Source organism: Stenella coeruleoalba (genome assembly GCF_951394435.1).
Source record: "Stenella coeruleoalba genome assembly, chromosome: 6".
NCBI classification, from domain to species: domain Eukaryota; kingdom Metazoa; phylum Chordata; class Mammalia; order Artiodactyla; family Delphinidae; genus Stenella; species Stenella coeruleoalba.
In genome coordinates, this window is record NC_137151.1 from 7,429,086 (window position 1) to 7,449,841 (window position 20,756).

The window sequence follows — 20,756 nt, forward strand, 5'->3', positions numbered from 1 at the left end:
TTTGTAACTTTCAGTCTCGCCCCCTTGACTTCCAGGCAGGAGTAGGGCTGGAGGTTGATGGTCAATCATCATTGACCAGTGATTTAGTTAATTATGATTATGTAATGAAGCCTCCATAAAAACCCAAAAGGACAGGCTTTTGGCCCTTTTTCAGAGAGCTTCTTGTTGGGGGAGCCAGAATGCTTCTGTGCCACTGTGCTGGGGCCCTGTTCAGGACCTCACCCTACACTATTGCTTTACATGGTCGTAGATTCCTAACCTTTAATAACCTTACATATATATATATTTTTAATTGAAGTATAGTTGATTTAAAATGTTGTGTTAATTTCTGTTGTACAGCAAAGTGACTCAGTTACACACATATATTCTTTTCCTCAGTTACACACACATGCTTTTTCGTATGCTTTTATGTTATGGTTTATTGCAGGATACTGAATATAGTTCCCTGGGCTATACAGTAGGACCTTGTTGTTGACGCATTGTATATGTAATAGTTTGCAGTTTGGGGTTCAATGACTTTTGATAATAAATCGGTAATCTGTGAGCAAACTGGTTTTTCTGAGTTCTGCAAGCCCTTCTAGCAAATCAATCGAACCTCTGGAGGGGGTCGTTGGAACCTCAGTTTGTAGCTGGTGGGTCTGTCACTGACATCTGTGGTGAGGGTGATCCTGTCGGACTGAGCCCTCTACCTGTGGAATCTGATTCTGTCTCCAGGGCAGTGTCAGCATTGAGTTGAACTGCTTGTTGCTGTAGGGAAGCCTCCTCTGCACGTTAGAATTGGGCTTGGGAACTCTTTTCCGATGGGGTTCGCTCGTATTTTTAGCAGGTCTATTCTTTCTAACGCCGGGCATTCAGGAACCAATGCTTCAGCCAGTGCCCTGGGGGCTGGGGCAACCTATTTCTAGAGGGACACTGCACTCGTGCATCTGTTTCCTGAAGCTGTGCCCAGGTGGGGAAGACGCATGCTGGTCACTGGACCCTCCCTCTCTCCCTCCCTGGTGGGGGCCAGGAGCCATCTGTACAGACTGTGTTCTCTGACAACCGCCCTGTGGAGCCTGAAGTGGCCGTCCCAGTATCAGCGGGCGGAGTCAATCAGAGAACACAAAACTGCATGGATAACAGGTAAGCCCTGGGCAGCCTTTATCTTTCCCTAAACAATCACAGTCACGTCATTTGACTCTGAATGCTCCATTACGTTTCAGATTTATTTCCAATCATTGAGAGCTGCATCCATGGGAGACAAAGGTGCCTTTGAGCTCCGGCACCTGCTGTTCCCCTCAGATGTCAAGGGCTGACGTTTGATGTCTTTATCCGCAGTCGGCGTGATGATGACTCACTCCTTGCTCCCCACTCCTAGGCCCACAGCCCCATTCACACCCAGCGAGGACTTCCATGCCCCACACGCAGGTGGCAACGTGCGCGGCCCAGGGGGAGCCGACCTCCTCCCTCTCTTCCCTCTGGCAGAGCCTGCCTGGGTCCCTGGGAGAGGCCTCTGCAGCTGGGTTCCTCCTTCGCTCCCTCCCCCACTGGGCGGCACCCAGTGTCCCAGGCGAGGTGCGAGTCTTGGGGTGCGGGGGGCGCTCGCGGGCTGCCTGGTGCTGCAGGTGGGGGGGTGGGCTTTCTCTCCTGGACGGGGAGGCGTTGGCGGGAGGTGAGTCCTGGTAAAGTCCTTCAGATGAAGTACTCCTTTCTGCTGCTGTCACCGTTGTCCTGGAGGGACGGGTCGTCCTGCAGGGCCGCGTCGGCGCTCTCGGCAAACTCCGTGCCCTTGGCCTCGTTGGTGTGGTACGTGCCCTTGTGCCGGTACATGTAGTGCAGCATGAGAAAGAGGAGGCAGACCAGCACGAAGGCCACGGCCGCGATCACGCCTGCAGGAGCGGAAGCACAGGGCTCTGTGTCGGGGGGAGAAGGCGGGCTGGGATGGGGGAGGACGCGGGCGGGACCCACAGGGTTGTGCTGGGACCGACACGCTGCCGGCCAGACACCAAGCCCAGACAGGCTGGCTCCTTCCTGCCTCTCTCTTGCCCTGCCCAGGGCACGTGCCCCTCCCCTGTGCCCATCTAAGCTACCCCTGACCTCCCCTCTCCCTCTGGGCAGCATCCTCAGACTGAGGCTGGAATCTTATCCCAGCACTGACCCTGCTCCGAGGCGCTCCCCGTCTGCTGAGGGAGGCAGACCTCAGTGCGCCATCCACGGAACGCAGCTCGCGGGTTTGCCTAAAACTGATAGGTTCATGGGACTTGGAACTTTCAGGGATTGTTTTTTTTTTTTTTAGAGATAAGTTTAATTCAAAGAATTAGGTATTTTATATATAGCTATTAAAAAGGTGGAAAAATTATTTTATAAAGACACAATCCTTTTTTAAAACCTGGCAAATTCAGAGAAACACAAATGGACGTTAACATGTCCTTAATCCTTCGGCTCAGAAATCACCGCAGTTAACAATTCGATATCTTTCCCTCCCAAGAAGCATTCATGTTTAATCGAAGGTCTCCTTCAATCTTCAAATGAATGGCCCTCTCTAAACCTTTGTAACACTTTAGTATTTAGAACTTGCAATCATTTTCAAACTCTTCTTACTGGAGTCCCTCTGGCCGATTTACGATTCTCCAAACACTTTTTATTTGACCAATTTTCCATGTCTTTGCACATGTTCTCTCTGCTGAAAATATTTTCCCCTCCCCTTGCCTTCCTGGTAAACTTGGATGCTGCCTTCAGAATCCAGCCTCTCCCACCTCCTCTAAGAAGACGCCTTTGCCTTACTCTCCTGGCCCTGCAGAGCAAATCACTCCATCCCTTAGCATTTCTGCTGTACTTTGTAAATCTGATAACTGAGTTTTAGAAGCAGGACAATCCCAGCTGAGGGGTTTCCCGGGCATGGGATTGAAGTGCGAAAACCGGGAAAGTGCCAGGAGCGGGCGGGGGCGAGGGCTGCCCCTGGAGAAGTGTGGTGTGTGTGCCCCTTAGCCCACAGCTCCCCTGTACTCCGGGAGGTGGGGTCTGCAGGAGGGGCTGGGAGGTGTGGCTAGAGGGCTGGTCAGAAGGAAGAGGTCACTCAGGCTTTGGAGTGATGGCGTGAGAGGGCAGGACCAAAGAGTTTGGGTAGGACTAACGGGTGGTGCTCCCACGTGGGGAGGTTCAAGTGCAGGTGTTTGCTTTGAAACCCCAGAACAAACCCTCTGCCTTGACTTAGAAGGTGGGTTTACTGGGGGAGGGGCCTTTGGAGAATATGTAGAGGTTACAACCGTTCCCAAGTCCCAGCTTTGTGGGACAATTTCCTCAGCTCCCCGCGGCCTTTAGGGGACACTTCTGCATGATGTTAATGGCATTGTCTGAGAAAAAGAAGGTCCGGCCGTTCAGTGAGTAGGAGAACATCAGGGTGATTGCCTGCTTTTATTTATTTATGTCGAAACGTGAAGTTCCCTGAGCTAGGAATGAGCTAGGGAGAAGTGTGAAGGTCAGAAGGACACCGCAAGCTATAGCTCACAGACTTAGTCTGTCCTGAAACACAGTTTGGGTCACAGCTGTGAACAGTGGGGGCCAGTATGGGCTTCAGAGCAAGCCTAGGGCAGGGTTAGGATGGAGAGACAGGGGCGTGAGACCTACGACAAGAAGCAGTGTGGGTTGAGGGAGCCGGGAGAGAAGTCAGGGAACCCTGGTCAGCCCCCAACCCCACCCCTCCCTCACCAGAGCGGCTCTCCCTCCAGCCCCGCTTCCCTGTGCATCTAGGGTCCTGACAGGCCCTGATGCAGATGCCTTGGCACCTCACCCACCAGGATGCTGTGTTGGACATTTTCTTACAGAGCCAGAGTCCCCCGGTCCACCTTCAAACCACCTTTGAGGGAAGGAAAGCAGGGCCATGGCAGGTCCTGCCCTTAGTGTTTCCTCTGACCCTCCTGGCTGTTTGAGGGGCCCCCGGACAGCGTACCTGCAATGACGGCGATGTCCATCTCCCTCGAGGCCATCCCGGGGTCGGGCTCTGTGGACAGAACAGAAGAGTCTGAGGTGAGAGAGGACGGCTGCCCATGCCCTGCAGTGTCTCCGCCGAGCTTGCACCCTCTGCTCACAGGTGCAGTGGCCCAGCGTGCATGGGAAACTGCGTGGCACGCAGACAGGCCTCTGGCCGGGGCCGCACAGGGCCGGGCCCAGGCTCTCCATGTCCGCTGACCGTTGCTGGAGAGCATTGTGTCACTCCCAGGGCTATCAGACGCCGTTATGGCATCTCCAGGACTGAGCCAGCCATATGTGAGGGACCTCTGCTGCATCCCTGACCCAGACCCCTGCCCGCACCTGCAGGTGCTCGCCAGACACCTGTGGGGGTGTGAGGGCAGGCACGACTGTGTTTAGTGCAGTGTCACCTGCCTCTTCAGGCCTCAGCTTTTCTCATGATGATGGTAAAAACAGACCACCTGTGGGGTGTCTACACATGTCAGGTGTTGGTTTAGTTGATATCCATCTAGTATACCAGGTACATGGTATTATTAACCCATTTCACAGGTGGGACACTGAGGCTCAGAGACTGATGTGCGTTTTTCAGAAGCTCAGTGGTCTAGCCAGAAGGCTATGATGTCCAGGAGAGCAGGAACCTCTCCTCTGGGATATGTGTGAGAGGAAGGATTTATTAGAGCACGGAAATATCAGTGTTCACATGGAAATCCCATGTTCCCATTACAAGGGCTCCACGTATTAAAACAGAGAAGGCTGCTTCATAATAGTCATTTCCGCTCAGATAATCACTTTAATTATAGCGTGATGAGGTCATTCTCCCCAGCGCAGCTGCCAGATGCCTCTTTCTGATAAGAAGCTGGCTGGTGGTGGAGGGAAGTGGGGGCTCCAGGCTTGAGACCCGGAGGAGGAGAGCCAGGCTGGGGGCTCTGAGGCCAGCACAGAGCCTAGAGGTGGCGGAGAGGAGGAAACAAGGCCTCAAGTCAGCAAAGAGACAGAGCAGGTATCAGGGCAGGGGGAGGGAAGTACAGACAGGAGAAGGTCAAATGGATGCTGGACTTTGCAATCCAGGGTGGTCAAGTGCAGCCTGGGACTTAGTACTTAGCACACAGTAGGTACGCTAAACATTTACGGAATGCATGATCGAGGGGATAAATGCACACAGTAAATGAATGCATGCAGAGGCCAGAGTCCTAGAGCTTACTCCATCACTATGCACCTCCCATTTCAGCAAGAAAGAATAGCCCCTTCCTTAAGCTGGCATGGATGGTTGTAGAAGCTCAAATACCCAGGATTGCTGTTAGGAATTTTCCAGGTGAAAGCAAGCCTTTCTTAAGTCAGTTTGTCCAAGGCAGCCAGGATTAGAAAGTACTGCTATTTCTTCTTCTTTTTTTTTTTTTTTTTTTTTTGCGGTACGCGGGCCTCTCACTGTTGTGGCCTCTCCCGTTGCGGAGCACAAGCTCCGGACGCGCAGGCTCAGAGGCCATGGCTCACGGGCTTAGCTGCTCCGCAGCATGTGGGATCTTCCTGGACCGGGGCACGAATGCATGTCCCCTGCGTTGGCAGGCGGACTCTCAACCACTGCGCCACCAGGGAAGCCCTGCTATTTCTTCTTTTAAAAACAATTAGCAATTGCTTACCATGTGCCAGGTACTGTTCTTAGCACTTAATGTGTTTTAACTCAAATAGTCCCTATGACAATGCCATTCAGTAGCAGTTATTATTGTCCCCTTTTTACAGATTTGGAAGCTGAGTTCCAGAAAAGTGTAATTGATTTCCCTGGGTCAGAATCTCTCCTGTTTGAGCCTGAGCAGCCTCAAGATGACATGCCTAACCCTGCAGGGCCCTGCTCAGTGGTGAGCCTGGGTGAGCTGGGTGAGGACCAGAGGCATTTGCCTTGGATCACTTGGGGTGAATTTCTTGGCTTGGGCGTAGGGACCAGAGCTGAATTTGTTCAAGTTGCACCATGTGACCGGACTCCAGGGTAGTGACACTCAGCCTGGCCAGACCTGCCACCTAGGTCAGAACTGGCACAGAGGAGGAAGCTTGGGCATGTCTGGGAAGGTGGGGATGGTATAAGACAGTGGTTGTCAAAGTGTGGTCTCTGGAACAGCAGCATTTCCTGGGAGCCTGTTAGAAATGCATATTCCTGGGCTCCACCCCAGACCTACTGTACCAGAAGCGCTGGGGCTGGGGCCCAGTAATCTGTGGTAACAGTCCTGCAGGTGATTCTGATGAACGCTCAGGGTTGAGAACTGCTGGTGTAAGAGAAGGCTTCCCAGAGAGGGTTTATCAGGATGGGCCCTTGAAGGATGAATAGGAGTTTGTGGCACAAACAAGAGTATAAGCATTGGGCTTCCCTGGTGGCGCAGTGGTTGAGAGTCTGCCTGCTGATGCAGGGGACACGGGTTCGTGCCTCGGTCCGGGAAGATCCCACATGCCACGGAGCGGCTGGGCCCATGAGCCATGGCCTCTGAGCCTGCGCATCTGGAGCCTGTGCTCTGCAGCGGGAGAGGCCACAACAGTGAGAGGCCTGCGTACCGCAAAAAAAAAAAAAAGAGTATAAGCATTTCAGGCAGAGAGCTTAGCCCTTACAACAGCCCCTCACCTTTCTTTAGTTCTCAGTTTTCTCCCCAAATGACTGCTTGCCATCCATGGCACCTAGGGTCCTGAAACTTGGGCTTTGATCTCTTGCTTCTGGAGATGCTGCAGTGAGAGTCCTCACTGGCTACACCACCTCATGCTGTTTCAGCCAGCATCAATGATATGGGATATTTGCAGAAGGCTAGTTGGAGTGAGCTCGAATCCCTCCCAGGAAGTTGATGGGTTACTGTGCGATTGGATTACGAGCCTGGAATGAGAGTCCACCCCTTGCTGAGTTTCAAGGGTAAGTAGGAGCTTGGGATTAGAATCACTCCGAGTTCAGGAACTGGGATTGGGGGCCGATGAGCAGCTTGAGGTGGGTGGATTTTATGGCAAAGAAAGGTGTTATTTATGGCCAAGTGTGCATCTGAGATCAGAACAGACAGCGGTCTACTCCTGAGATTGGACAAGCATGAATGGCCTCCACCCTTTTTGTAGAGACCCAAAGTGCCCTGTGCGTTTCCGTCCTAGCTCTCCTCAAGATTGCAACGCCCCCTCCAGAGAGAAAGCTCTTCGAGTCCCAGGACCGCATCTGTCTTACTCACAGTCCTGCGTGGCTGGCACGGAGTAACAGTTGTTGAGAGTTATTTGAAAGCCTAGTCCTATCTGGGGAACAGAGGATGAAACTGCGCCCTGCACTGTCCACATCACTCTGATGACCCTTGGGTTCAAATCCTGGCTTGACTGACTTAATGGCAGCGTATTCAGTAAAATGCTTAATACAGACTGGCTTTAGTTTCTGTGTGTGTAAACAGGGATAACAAACCCACTTTGTGGTAAGTGTTAGAAATAATACACACACACGTGATAAATACTGTATATATGTTATATAGACAGTGACTATGTGGTAGGTAGCTCAGAATAGGTGTTTTTCAGTTGTAGCCACCGCTTTGATTGTGAGTCGTTATTACTCTGGTTTGCATGGAATTCAATGCCATTCACCTAAGGGACCAGTTCCCAGATGCCGTGGGTCCAGGCAGACGCTGGATGCTGGTCGTGAATTCCCAGCATCGTCCGGCTGCCAGTCAGAAAGCACCGGATGCTCAGTGCCTCTCTTTCCCGTTTCACTGCAGGGACCGGGAGAGCTTCCAAGAAACAAAAAGTGAGTCTGTGACCCCAGGGTGCTTACAGTTTCCCTGGGTGGCGTGATTGTGATGGATGAATTATTTAGGGCAGTGTGTCACACAGGAAGCCCCAAGTCACTGGTGGGTGACAACCAGCTAGAGAGAGAGAGAGGCAAAGAGAGAAAAAGGGAAGGAGAAATAAAGAAAGAAACCAAAACAGGAAAAGAGAGAGGAGACAGAGAAACTAGCATAGAAACCACGAGGTCCATCGTGGGCAGTCGGGATACCGTTTAGGGAGCTCTGATTTCTTTTGTGCACACACACCACAAGCATGTGGATCTGAGTCACAGTGTAAAGGGGGTTTCTTACTGAGGGCGGCATTTACCACGATTTTTGGAGACTGTGATTTAGACCACAACACGACAAGAGGGAATACACGAAACCCTTTGTGTCCTATAGTGTCGGGTTCAAGGGTAGCCCGTCTAAGAGATAAAGCAAGGAGCAGGCGGATGGAGAACAAAGCACGGGCTCATACCAGTGAAAGCTGATCTAGGTGATGGCGGCCGAATGGTCAAACAGCCCGATACCTCTGGGCTTCTGAACACCCCCGTGTGGCCACCCAGCTGCAGGCCTTGCCACAAGGCCAGGGCCAAGGGCAGGGACAACAGATGTTTCCCGTAGCTGTGGATCCGGAGAGGGAGAGGAAGGGAAGGGCTGTTCCTGCCCCCAACTCACATGCAGGGAAGTCACCACCTCCCATGGAGGCATGGTGGGGAGTGAGGGCAGGGATCGGGGGGGAGGCTGATGCTCTGCTAGAGGCCTTGGGAAATTTCAGGGGTGGGAAGAATGTTCCAGGACTAGGGAAGTTCTGACACAAGTCCTGGGGGCTCAGCCTCAGGGGGGGAAGCAGGGGGAGGACTTACTAGGCAGCAGGCTCTGGGTGAAGTAAGTTGCCACTTACATTCCTCACAGCAAGCGAGCCAGAGGGAAGTGTTTATCTCCAAAGAGCTTGAGCAAGTGGTCGACAGCTCACAGCCCAAAGAGGCAGAGTCTGTGTTGTAACCTGGGATCCCCGGCTCTAAAATGTGTGCTCTCTCCAGAGTGCAAGCTGCCATGGTTGGGAACGGCTTCTTTCCTGTGCCATCTGCAACGTGGCAGCAGCCAGAGCCCTGCTGACTCTCTACGTCTGCAGGGTGGTCCGCTGCGTGTTTCCTGGTCAAAGGCAGCACCCCTGGGAGGTAGCAGGGTGCAGAGGTGCTGCCCCTCCATGCAGGCGACAATCTCCACTCCAGCTGGCAGCTTGGGCACCGCTAATAGGATGCAGCACTTTAGCAGCAGCTGGATCCTCGGGGCTCCAGCGGTGCTTCTCAGATGTCAACAGAGAGCAGTGCTCAGGCACTGGCTCCAGGGACACAAGTCGACCCTCCTGTTGCCACCAAAAGCCTTGCTTCTCTTGTGTTTTCTGATGAGCTGTGCAGGGAACTTCTTTTTCCTGCAAGCGTTTGTCTTCAGCACCTCCTGACCCACCTCTACTGGTTTTTCCTATTGCCTCAGGGGTCCTGGAGGAAGCACCCCATTCCTGTTTCCCATCTCCCACCTGGTCCAGCCAAGAGGAAGAATTCAGGCACGGGGCAGAAGACTCTGGGAAGAGTAAGATTATTTAAGCCTTAGTAGCACGAAGGGAAACGCTTGTTGACCCAAAGGTTTGTCATCAAGTCCTTGAAGAATTCATGCCATGACAACGGTGTGAACGCCAGCAATGAGCAGACGTGGCAACCACATCTCTCGCTTGATGGTTTGCTCTGGGCTACTTACACTGAGAGCCTTCTTTTTCAGGGGGCTTAGTGGGTGATGGCTTTGCGTGAGGCTGACTTGGGTTCAGAGGAAGGACAGGAACGTTTGTGGCCCTAGATAGTTCTCCTTGGCTCACACTGGAGTTTCTCCTTCCTTTTCTAGATTCTGGCCTCAAAGGCCTGATGCAAGTGAAACAGAAATCAGCTGACGATTGACGTTTACTAACTGACTTTCCTTTGTGGTAAGAAAAAGGTCAAAGACATTTACTTTTCTTTGATGGTCTGTTGTTATCTCACACTGAAAGGGTGTAGCATTCAAGCTACAACAGGGGAAGAATGGGTCTCGGAATATAAGAGCCCCAAGGAAAGAAACGGATAGCTCGGTATCCACTGTCCATCTCTCTTGCAAGACAGCCAAGGTCGGCTGAGCAGTTAGCATTTGCCCAGCCCCAGGCTTCACCGGATGCAGAGAGGATGAGGTCTGTCCCCAGAAGGTTTAGGACTTGGTTGAGGAGACACGACACATTTACATGAAAAGTTAGACTCTGTGTGTTTAAGTGTCAAAATGAGCAAGAAAGACGTGCCCGGGAAACAGAGTCACAGATGGAGAAACCAAACTTATGGTTACCAAGGGGCAACAGGGGGAGGGATAAATGGGAGATTGGGATGGACATATACACACCACTATATGTAAAATAGATAACTAGTAAGGACCTACTGTGTAGCACAGGGAACTCTACTCAATACTCTGTAATGGTGTATATGGGAAAAGAATCTAAAAGAGAGTGGATACATGTATATGCATAACAAATTCACTTTGCCGTACACATGAAACTAACATAACACTGTAACTCAACTATACTCCAATAAAAATTAACTAAAAATAAACTTCCTTTAGCACCTACTACATCCCAGCAACGTGGTGGATAGTTAAGGCAAGGCCCCTGCCTTCAAGGAGCAGACCGTACAGCAGAGACAAGGACGTCTGTGGGTAACTTTGGAAAGGGTAGGTTTCTGGGTTCTCCCGAAGGCTTCCTGGAGGGGGTGGTCCCCAAGGCTGGCCTGCTGAGATGCTGAGTGGGTGATGCCAGCAGCAGTGGTAAGAGAAGGACGTGGAGGGAAAGCTCACGGTGGGTCATCGGGTGTCGGGGTCTGGGCTCCCGGCAGCTGCAGGTTGTATGCTGGGGAGGGGCGTTACTGCCTGCAGCTTCCAGCAGGTCACCCTTCCTATCTGTGCAGAGAGCCTGTGTCGCCTTCCCCGGGCTTGCAGACCAAATTCTCCAGACAAAGTACCCGGCCAGGCGAGGCCAATGTGAATTTGACCTGCCTTTTATCAGAATGTGCCTGCCATTCTCAAGGTCAAAACTATTGCCCTCATGGTCCCTGTGTGTCACCTCATAAACAGTCTCCCCGGGCCCAGGGCTGCCAAAGTGCTGTGCAATGTTATTACACTGCTCTGAAACCCCATCCAATGATCCAGCCACGCTTTCCTCCTCCTGGCTGTGATGCTGCCTTCCCTGTTGCCCTGGTGCCTGATGCTGCACAGATGTCTGGCGGGTACCGGAGCCTTGCAGGCTGCAACCTGCCAGCCACATCAAAACACTGGTGGGTGAAGTACTGGGGCCTGTGAGGGGGCAAGGAGGGGTAGACTCCCTGCTCTGGAGATCAGAGCCATTCCCGGCATCAGTAAAATGGGGAAGATGCAGCCTGGGGGCAGAGGCAGGAGAGGGAGTCTTCCTGCCTCTGGATCTTTTGCTCAGGGAGTTTTCATACTCAGGCATTGTTGTTTGGGGGATGTGCTCAGGGGAGGGGAACTGAAAGCTGAGGATGCTGTAACTCACAACCCAGAGTGTCCAGGCTTTCCTCCACCTATATTTGCCTGCTATTACCCCTGAGCTTTTTGTTTTTTTAAAATAGAGCCTTATTCCAATACAATGACCAGTCTGCCTCAGTTGAGCTACAGGGTCTAAGTAAAAGGAAACGCTGCTTTGTCTCTGTTCCTGGGGCCAGAGTATAAAAAATGGAGCCCCTGTCTCCCCAGCCCAGGATGGTGACAGCAGTGGGAGTCAGCAAGAAGCCCTAACGGGGTGGGGGGAGGGCGCATCTGGGGAGACAAGGGTCTGCTGAGCAACATGAAGTCGCCACTGTCCACATGCGGATGCTCCTCTGAGAGAGGGAACCTTGTCAGCTTGGGCTGTGTGGGGTTTGGGGCTTGTTCAGGAGGCGGCAAATATCCCCACGGCACAGAGTGAGGAAAGGGAACCACCGCTCCCTCCCCACACCCTGTGCCCACCGCCTCCTGAGGACCTGAGGGTTTCTAAGAAAATGGAATTCAAGAGAGACAGGAAGAAGGGGAGGAGAAGATCCAGTCCAGCTGCTGTGCCTGGTTCTGGGGAGGATGCTGGTGCTTGGTATCTGTTCGCTTCTCAGGCTGGGGTAGCGGGGGTGCTGGAGAGGTGTCTGGTTCAGCAGGCGTCAACAGAAGCTCAGACTTGAGACAATGCCAAGACCACGGAAAGGAGCTCAGCAGGTTTGCTCTTCCCGGGAGGAGGAGAAAGCCTGCCCTGGAAACAGCTGGTGTGGCTTCAGCTCACTGGGAGAGGAGACCCAACTATTTAACTTCTGATTTGCACCTGTCCCTTTATCAAGCCCACTGATCTTCACGTTGAAAGGAGAACAAGTTTAAGAGGAAACGGAAGCTGAGGAGGAGAGGAGGCGGGTGTTACCCGAGAGTGAGATAGCGTCCCTGCTCTGACCGAGGTCGGGGTCCAGGCTCTGGAGGCCCTCACACCCCACCGGGAGAGGGATGGACTGGAGCCCTCCTATCCGTGTGTGCACAGGACTGCACTCAGCCTCTGGGGTTTGTGTGATGTCCGGGTCAGTGTGTGGAGCTGGTGTCAAGGCCTTTTATGCCGTGGCCGTTCCCGGCTGATGGCCCTCTCCTTCATCTTACTCTGTCCAGCTAGGTCGAGCGGCACCTCGGAGGTGGGATTTGTCATCACGGGCAGTTCTGCAGCTCTGTCCCCGATCCCCACCCAGATCCAGCCCATATTCTAAGCCTCAGGCTCCCCAGGCTTGGCTGGGCTCAGAGGTCCCCAGACACAGTCCATTCCCAAGGCCCCATGTTTCTCCATCCTCCTGAGAGGGGCTCTGCCTACTCAGAACTCACTCCTCGACCCCCCTCTGGACTCTTACATGTGCTTCAGCAGCTCACACAGCTCTGACCTCTGATCCCTAGAGGAAAAGAACGCCTGATCCCCAGGGCGGACACACATGGCAAGCCTGGCATGGAACGAGGGTTCAGTATGGCGGGTCCTCCAGGGAAACAACATCCTTCACGTCTCTGTTTCTCTTTCAGGGCTAAAGGGAGACTGGGAGCCTGGCAGCATTTGGGAGGAATTTGCTAAATTATGGATAAAGAAGGAACAGATAAATTACTCACCATCCACTGCGTACAAGACGCAAGGCCCTAAGGAGGGAAGAAATTGAACACCCTTAGGAGACTTACTTGTCTTCTCAAATGGCACGTTACCCATGCTTCCCATCTCGAGGTAGGATGACACCTATGGCATAGGGCAGACTTTCACAGGCAAGTTACCCCACGTCTTGGAGCCTCCTTTCCTGTCTCTGTTACACAGAGATAGTAAACCCCCAGCCTAACAGGACTGACAGCTGAGGCCCTGGTCCTCAAACTTGATTGTGCATCAGAAGTGCCTGGGGCATGGGATCTGTTCCATCCCAGCTTCCTGGGTCACTGCCCCCGCCGCCCCGATTCTGAGTCAGCAGGTCTGGGTTGAACGCGAGATTCTGCATTTCTCACATGTTCCCAGGCAATGCTGCTGGTGCAGGAGCCTCCCTCTGAGAACCGCTGAGCTCATGACCGTAAGTGCTGCTTATAGAGCACGAGGTTCCATTCAAACACTGTTACACACCTCCCTTTGCAAGGGTGCGATATTAGGCTTCAGCAACTAGAACTGGGGGGGGGGCCTGGTACCCCCTCAGCAACACAAACAAGCAGTCACCGTCACAGCTGATCTGGTCACGGCCTGAGCTCAGCACCCTTTCTTTCAGGACCAGATGAGGTAGCTGGAGACCTGGCACAGTAACACACTCTGAGAATTTGTCGCCTCTGCTGGCTCCCCTGCCTGGCTGGGCGAGGGGACAGGGACACTGTGGCAGGGTCTGGTAGCTGCCCGCACCCTCTGACCAGTGACCTGTCAGGAGACTGCAGCCTTGCTCTCTGGAAATTCTGAAAGGGCCCTCAGCTGCCCACGTGTGCACTTAATGCACTGAGACCCAGGGAAGGAAAAAGAGCCACTGCTGATTCAGCAAAGTACACCTGGGCTCCCATGATGCGGCAGGAAAGCGCTTCTCCAAAGGAAGGTGTCTGGGGCACCAAAATGGCAAAGGGAGGAAGTGGATTCTTGGAGATATGGGGCTGGCCAAAAAGTTTGTTCGGGGTTTCCCATAAGATGGTACGGAAAAAACCCAAATGAACTTTTTGGCCAGCCCAATATGTTGAGGCACCAGAAAAGGCACTGTGTATCTCAGTCAGCATCGCTTGGCTTCCCAGATCTCAGCTCCACTAGAACCGGCTAAAGCTCAGAAGACTCTGGACATGCTTTCTCCATCCCCAGCTCCATCCGGATGTGGGAAGACCGAGAGTACACAGAAAGCTCCCCTGCCTACTGGTGAGCTGAGCACGGCAGCCAGGCACAGAGTGGACGGGGGCAGCACGAGGGGCCGTCCTGCAGGGCGACTGAATCCCCGCCCCACACCTAGACCACCTTGGGAAGTACCAACCCCAGTCTCCTCTTGTGTCCAATGTGGTGGCGCTCCTCTGTAGGGTCCTTGTGAGCTAGTACGTGGTGAGCACCTAGGACAGCGCCTGGGGTAGACTGGCCATTTGACTGTCACTTATTATCCTTGTCCACAGTGTTGACACAGCTTCGGTCAAAGTGGGATTCTCACAAATGGGCAACTTTCATTCTCTCATACGCTCTATGGCCAATGTATCACCCTGAGCATCAAACACTCCATTTCTAGTCATTGATCCAGAGAAATCATCTGAAACGGGAACAAAAATTCGTTCTTGGCAAAGTGTATTGCCATTGGGTTTAAACTGGAAAATAAAAGAGGACAGTCTAAATGCTCCACGTCGAGAAACTCGTTCTGTTAATTACGATACACACACAGGACAGAATGTTCTGCAGTTACTGAAGGCATGGGTGGGAATTCTGAGCGACAGGAGGAAATGCTTACAGTATGATTTTATGGAAAGGAACAGGACTCTAAATATAAACTATGTTAAATATACAAAAAAAAAGGCTTAGTAAAAGGAATGAAAGGAAATATACTTTCCTGAGATGGTGGCTTTTGGGTGGTTATGGGTGGGGGCTAGGTTATGGGGGTATTGTTTTCTTCTGCTATACAGTTTTCACACACATCCACACCCACATATACATTCATGCACACACATGGCCTCCCATGACCCGCAGCCCTGCCAGTGACCCCCCTGGGCTGACGCAGGGGCTCCTCTAAGGCACGGTCCCCAGCCTTCACTGGCGGGCCTGTGAGCATCTCTGGTTGGTGACAGTTATGTCCCAGCCAGGGCCAAGTGTGTGGCTGGTGGGTAGGATCCAGGTATGATGGAGAAGACAGTTCTGCAAGGAGAAGCTGTGCCTCCCAGTGAGATTCGGAAGCCCAGGAAATGGGCCAGCAATGCTCTTTTCAGTCCTCATTTCAGGCTGGGGGACCAGCGTGGCGACCAAGAACTTGACCTCTCCAGCTTAGGGAGCAGCAGAGGCCAGGGTTCTAAAGCCTCTCTCTGGGAGCACCCTGGACATCTGGCTGCTATGACGCTTTATCTGAAGAGAATGTCACCTCCTCCACAGCCCCGTGAAAGCAGGACCAGCCCCCTGCTAGATCTGTGTTTGTGCCTTTGTTTGTTCTCCCATTCACACCCCAAGGCTCAGCGCTCCCCTGGCCTCCACTTCTCCAGGGACCATATTGCCTGGGGCTCTCTTCCCACTGGAAACCCTCCTTTCTGGATATGGATAATGAAGTAATTGCCACCATTTGGGGGCTTGCTTTATAAGTGCATGTATTGGTGCGATTTCTTACAAGAACCTCCGAGGTGGATGCTATAATGCCTATCGCTTTACAGTGGAGGAAACTGGAACTTGCCCAAGGTCACACAATGGTGACAGGAGAGACTGGGATGGGGTCTGACCCAGAGAGAAGACGGCCGGCTATGAACCAGCAGGTGGGCCCCCCACCAGACACCACGTCTGCTGGTGCTTTGACCTTGGACTTCCCAGCCTCCAGAACTGTGAGAAATACACATCTGTTGTTTTAGCCCCCAGTCTGTGGTATTCATTATATCATCCAGAAAGGACTACTAAGGGCTGAAATAAGGGAGCCCTGCAGACATCGGAATGAGGACTGTCCCAAGCAGACACCAGCCAGGCGATGTGCTCCTGGGTGACCCAGGGACCGTGTGGTTGCTGCAGAGTGAGTGAGGGGCAGAGTGTAGAAGGGGCAGTGATGGCACGACAGGCTGGACCCTACGGGCCTCTGCGAGGGATGGGAGGCCAGGGCGGGGGTCCAGAGGGAACTGTATGAACCGTGTGTGCTTGAGGCCCGTCACTCTGGCTGCTGTGCTGAGTGAGGACAGACCCTGGGTGAGGATGGGAGAGGTTACGACCATGGTCCAGGCAAGTGCTTGGACCAGAACCATGGTGGTACAGGTGATGAGGGACAGGGAGATTTTGGATATATCGGGACTGTGGGGCAACTTGGGCTTGCTGACGGATTAGATGTGGAGTGTGCAAATAAAGAAAAAAAAATAGAAGAGTCAAAGTTTGGGCCTGAGCAGGAAGGATGGAGTTGTGGTTCACTAGAAGGGGGGCCCGGGGGCAAGGTCTGGTGGGGGGCGACATCAGTGCTGGCTGAGGGTGTGTTATGCTCAGGGAGCCTGTTAGATGAGAAATGCACAAAGGTTAGTTTCGAAGACTAGTTAATAAATCTATTTTCTTTTCCTTTGCACAGAAGCTGGTAATCTAGGACCTACGTGTGAACAACTTTATATATGAATATTTTTTGTGCTTGGTTTATTTGGGTTGGTATGATATATTATAGTTAAGTTCCTTGAACACTGTGGATTCCCCTAATGTGTATGAATGACTGAGGCTTTGTAGATCAAGGGACTTTTCCTCCCTTGCTTGGGGAGACTTCAGGGAGAGGTGAGGGCTGAGGGAGGGGCTGGGCGGAGGCAGTCTCCAGCATCTTGATGGTATTCACAGAGCCCCGCGAGTGTGAATGAAGGAGAGGACCCAGAGCTGAGCCCTGGAGCTTGGACACGTGGAGCCCAGGACGAAGCAGGCAGAGAGCCAGGAGGAGCCCAGGGGGAGCGGTACCTGGGAAACAGGGCCACCCACCCCTGCAGAGGCTGGGCGGCCCCATCACAGCTTTCCTCCTGCTCTGTCTACAGCTGCCCGGTTCTCCCCGGGGCCTGTGTATGTACTAGACTCCACCTCGTCACACACTATATACATCACCGCTGAGACCTCGCCCCTCTCTCCTGCATCATCAAATCGGCCCCCCCAGCAGATCCCCCCTGAGCACGCTGTTCTCCAAACTGAAGAAAAGACAAAACTCCCTTCTTCACACCCTGTCTCTCTCCCACTCCTGGCCCCTTTCTCTGCCCCCCTGTACAGCAAAGCTCCTCAAAAGGATTTCTATACCTTCTTTCCATGTTCCAGGTACTTATTTTTTCAGTGAAATAAGCTGCCTTGATAATGTTGGTGCTTGGAGGGGTGAGTGGGGGAAGCAATTGGACAGAGAATTCAGGTTTGGGATCACACCAACAGGTGGGACCAGTCAGTGTGAGGATGTGTGTGTGTGTGAGAGAGAGAGAGAGTGGGGTGTGCTCCCAGCCATGGTCAGCTGTTTGAATTCAGGTACACAAGAGGAGGAAGAGCTGTATTTATTGATCCAAGCCTGGGTCAGTAGGAGAAAAGGAGAAAAGGTTAAGAGAGTTCATTGGACATTCAACAGAAACCATCTGGGGATACAGCAGTAAACAAAATAGCTGAAAGTTCTTGTCTCTCTGGAGTTTACATTCAAGGAGAAGGATACAGACAAGAAAAAGGAGAAATAAACAAGCTATGCAGTATACTAGATAGCGCAAAGACAGAAAACAAAGCAGAAGAGAGGAGGGGGCTGTGAGCGGGAGTCGCAAATTTAAATACTGTGGCCAGGGAAGGTGGTATTTGACTTAGCCCTGAAGTGGGTGAGGGAGGGAATATCTGGAGAAGAGTGTCGCCCACGGTGGGAACAGCAGGTGCAAAGGCCCTGGGGTGGGAGCAGCCCCAGTGTATTTAAGGACCAGCCAGCAGGCCAGTGTGGCTGGAGTGAAGTGAGCCCGGGGTGAGCTGTAGAAGATGCAGTCAGAGACTTAAATGCGGCTGGATCATGGGCCTTGAGAGCACTGGACGAGCTTTAGCTCTTATTCTAAAATAGACGGGGGCCATGGAAGGATTCTGAGCAGAAGAGTGACATGAACTGACCGTCATGCTGTCAGGTGCTCTGGCCGCTGTGCAGGGGAAGGGAACCAGCTGGGGGCCACGGTACCATCCAGAGGAGAGAGGGTGGTGGCTCGGACTTCAGTGGGAGAGGCGAGAGGTGGTGGGTTTGGAATGTCTTTTCTAGGGACTCTGATGAGGGGCTGTGGAGTCTAAGATGCTCAGGGGAAGAAGTGAGGCGATGGAGGGTGGTGGACGGCAGGAAGCAGTCAGGTACTGGATTCGCGGTGCCCACGCGGCTGAGGAATTGCCAGAGTGGAGATGTGAAGTCAGCAGGGGCCCGAGCTAGAAGTGCCAGGAGCTGTCGGGGAGCAGGGTGGTTGAAGTGAAGACGCTGGAAGTCTCCGGGCATGTCTCGTTCTGCTTACGACTGCAGGAGCAAGAGCTGATGCCCAAAGCGGGGAATTGAGGTAAGTGGAGTATGTAGGGGGGCGGGATGCTGGAGGTGGTGTCTGAGAGAGATGGAAGATGATTGCCTGGCGGTGGAGAGCATGATACGCGCATCAGGGAGAAAGGAGTAACAGTTGTCTCCAAGTGGTCCATCTCCACGCTGCGCCTGGTGGCAAAGACTGGGAGGGAAATGGTCACCACCTAAGAGGGCCAGCAGTGTCCTGAGGAGCCAGGCATCTGCTGCAGGAGAGGGAAGGTGTGCTCAGTGGGGCTGGGTTGGGAGGCTGGGTGGTGCAGCCTGTGGTCCCTGTGGGCTGAGATGGCAGGGAGATGGCAGGTCTGGGGATGGGGGTGACCGAAAGGCCTCGGGGTCCAGGCATCCTTGGAATCTGTGTGCCCTTCTCCCTTCCCTGTAGCTTTTCTCTTCCACATCATTCAGTCCCCAGGACGGACCGTCTGGGGATTCAAGGGCTAATAGCACTGGCGTCAAGTCCATGGGGCCTGAGAATCTGGGTTGTCTGTCCCTTCCCATTGCCTCGGTGTTGGGGACCAGCTAGCCACATCAAGTCCACGTCCCACTGCCCAACATTTCAGAATCTCTGGACTCTTCCAGCCCTCATTTCAGGTAAAAATCCTCTAAATTTGTCTTTTATCGTTGTTTCTTGTGTGTAGTGAGCCAGCTGGCCAGAAGGAAGCTCCTGAGAGGTGGAGGTGCTGCACCATGCTATAGATGCTCCTGCTTCGTCATGGCATTCAGGTCACGTCACCTCCTCTGAGAAGCCGTCCCGGATTTCTGCATGGGGCTTGTGTGCTCCTTCCTCTATTCCTGCAGGGGCAGCAATCGTTTTCGTATATGTTTTAGGCTTTGCAGCCCACATATGGTCTCTGTTCCACATCCTTCTTTGTTTTATCAGTTCGTTTGTTTGTCTGGTTTTTTTTACAACCCTTTAAAAATGTACAAACCCTTCTTAGCTAGTTGACTGTACTGAAATAGGCCACAGGCTGGGTTTAGCCCACAGGCTGTAGTTTGCCGAATAACTCGTTCAAATCATCATTAAAGTGCTTTGCTGTCGTCTGTCTTTGTACTCATTTTTGAGCTACTAGAGGGCGAGGCTTGTATCTGACCCCTCACCATCTGACACAATGTTAGGTGAATGAATAAGTGATGTTGCGTAAAATATCCTCTGACATTTCCCAACTGACTCTTCTATCATTATTTTTTCTACCTACCTGCCTCTCACATGTTAAATAAATAACCTCCTTAAGAGTCTCCAAGTCAGCTATTAAACAGTCACTCCACAGATGTACGCAAAGCTCCCAGTGATATAAATGGCTGTCATTTATTAAGTTCTTTGCTGGCAGCCGACTGTTGTAGAGGTGAAGCCAACATTGTGTGTGTGTGTGTGGGCATGCACGCGAGCGTGCGTGCCTGTGCATGTGTGCATACGCACACGTGCTCACCCGTGTGATTCAAGTACAGACCACTGGGCCTCTGTGCATCCCACGGTCACGCTGACGTGCCCTCCATGGTCCCAGCTCTCCAGCTGGATCAAGTACGCTAATCCTTACCACTTCTCCAAGGACTTAATTCACTTAAAAAATCATATAATTGCATTTTCAGCATAATTAGGTACCTAATTACATGACTAAATGTCCTCAGTCAGGCTGCATGTGTAAAGAATGAGGATGTAGTTAGCCACGTTTTGTTATGAGGTTTCCAGGAGGCTCATCAGTTGGTAAATAGGAGGTAGAAAGTGTTTTTCTCTTCCCTTCATGGGGTTTGCAAGGCAGGAAAATGAGCAGGACAGTGAGAGTGGTGGGAGGTGGCTGGGGACTTGTGCTGCCCTGGGATCTCGGTTAAAGCCTCAGGAGAGCCTGTCAGATGAAGGCATGGAGTACTCGCAGTCTACAGACAGACACTAGCACTCCCCTCCCCTCCAGCATGTGCTAACGGGAGGCCACAGTGACCTAGAGACACAGGACCTTCAGTTCATGGGCCCAAAAGGTGAAGATGGAGCAAAGGATCCTCAGCGGAAGGAAAGCGTGTTCCTCCTCCACTCCCTGGAATTCTTCTCCTCCCCTCAAGCCAGGGTAGGGGCTGCACTAAGAGTTGCTGCGTTCTCCCCACTCTGGGTGGAAGGGTCCTGAGCCTCAGCGTTCCTATGGGTGCAATGGGGCCACGAGTGAGCCTGCCGCTGGGGGCGGTTGTGAGGATGACATGAGACGATGTGTATGATGGTGTGGGATGAGTCTGTGTGCCATACACATGAGCTGATACTGAGTGATACCACTGTGATTTGTTTTTTCTGCTGAGATAGTGTTTGAAAAGGGCGCTA

The 20,756-nt window shown here is 52.6% G+C and overlaps 1 protein-coding gene across 1 annotated transcript in view; it reads right to left on the minus strand.

Moving 5' to 3' along the window:
- Window positions 1–1,187: 1,187 nt before the first annotated feature.
- GYPC (glycophorin C (Gerbich blood group)) overlaps window positions 1,188–20,756 on the minus strand; it is a 43,527-nt gene continuing 23,958 nt past the window's right edge. The window contains exons 2-3 of the mRNA XM_079925329.1: window positions 3,929–3,979; window positions 1,188–1,868 (exon numbers count right to left, since the gene is read on the minus strand). Of these exons, the coding sequence (XP_079781455.1) occupies window positions 1,672–1,868; window positions 3,929–3,979 (248 nt within the window). The 3' untranslated portion in view covers window positions 1,188–1,671. The remainder of the gene's footprint in view (window positions 1,869–3,928; window positions 3,980–20,756) is intronic.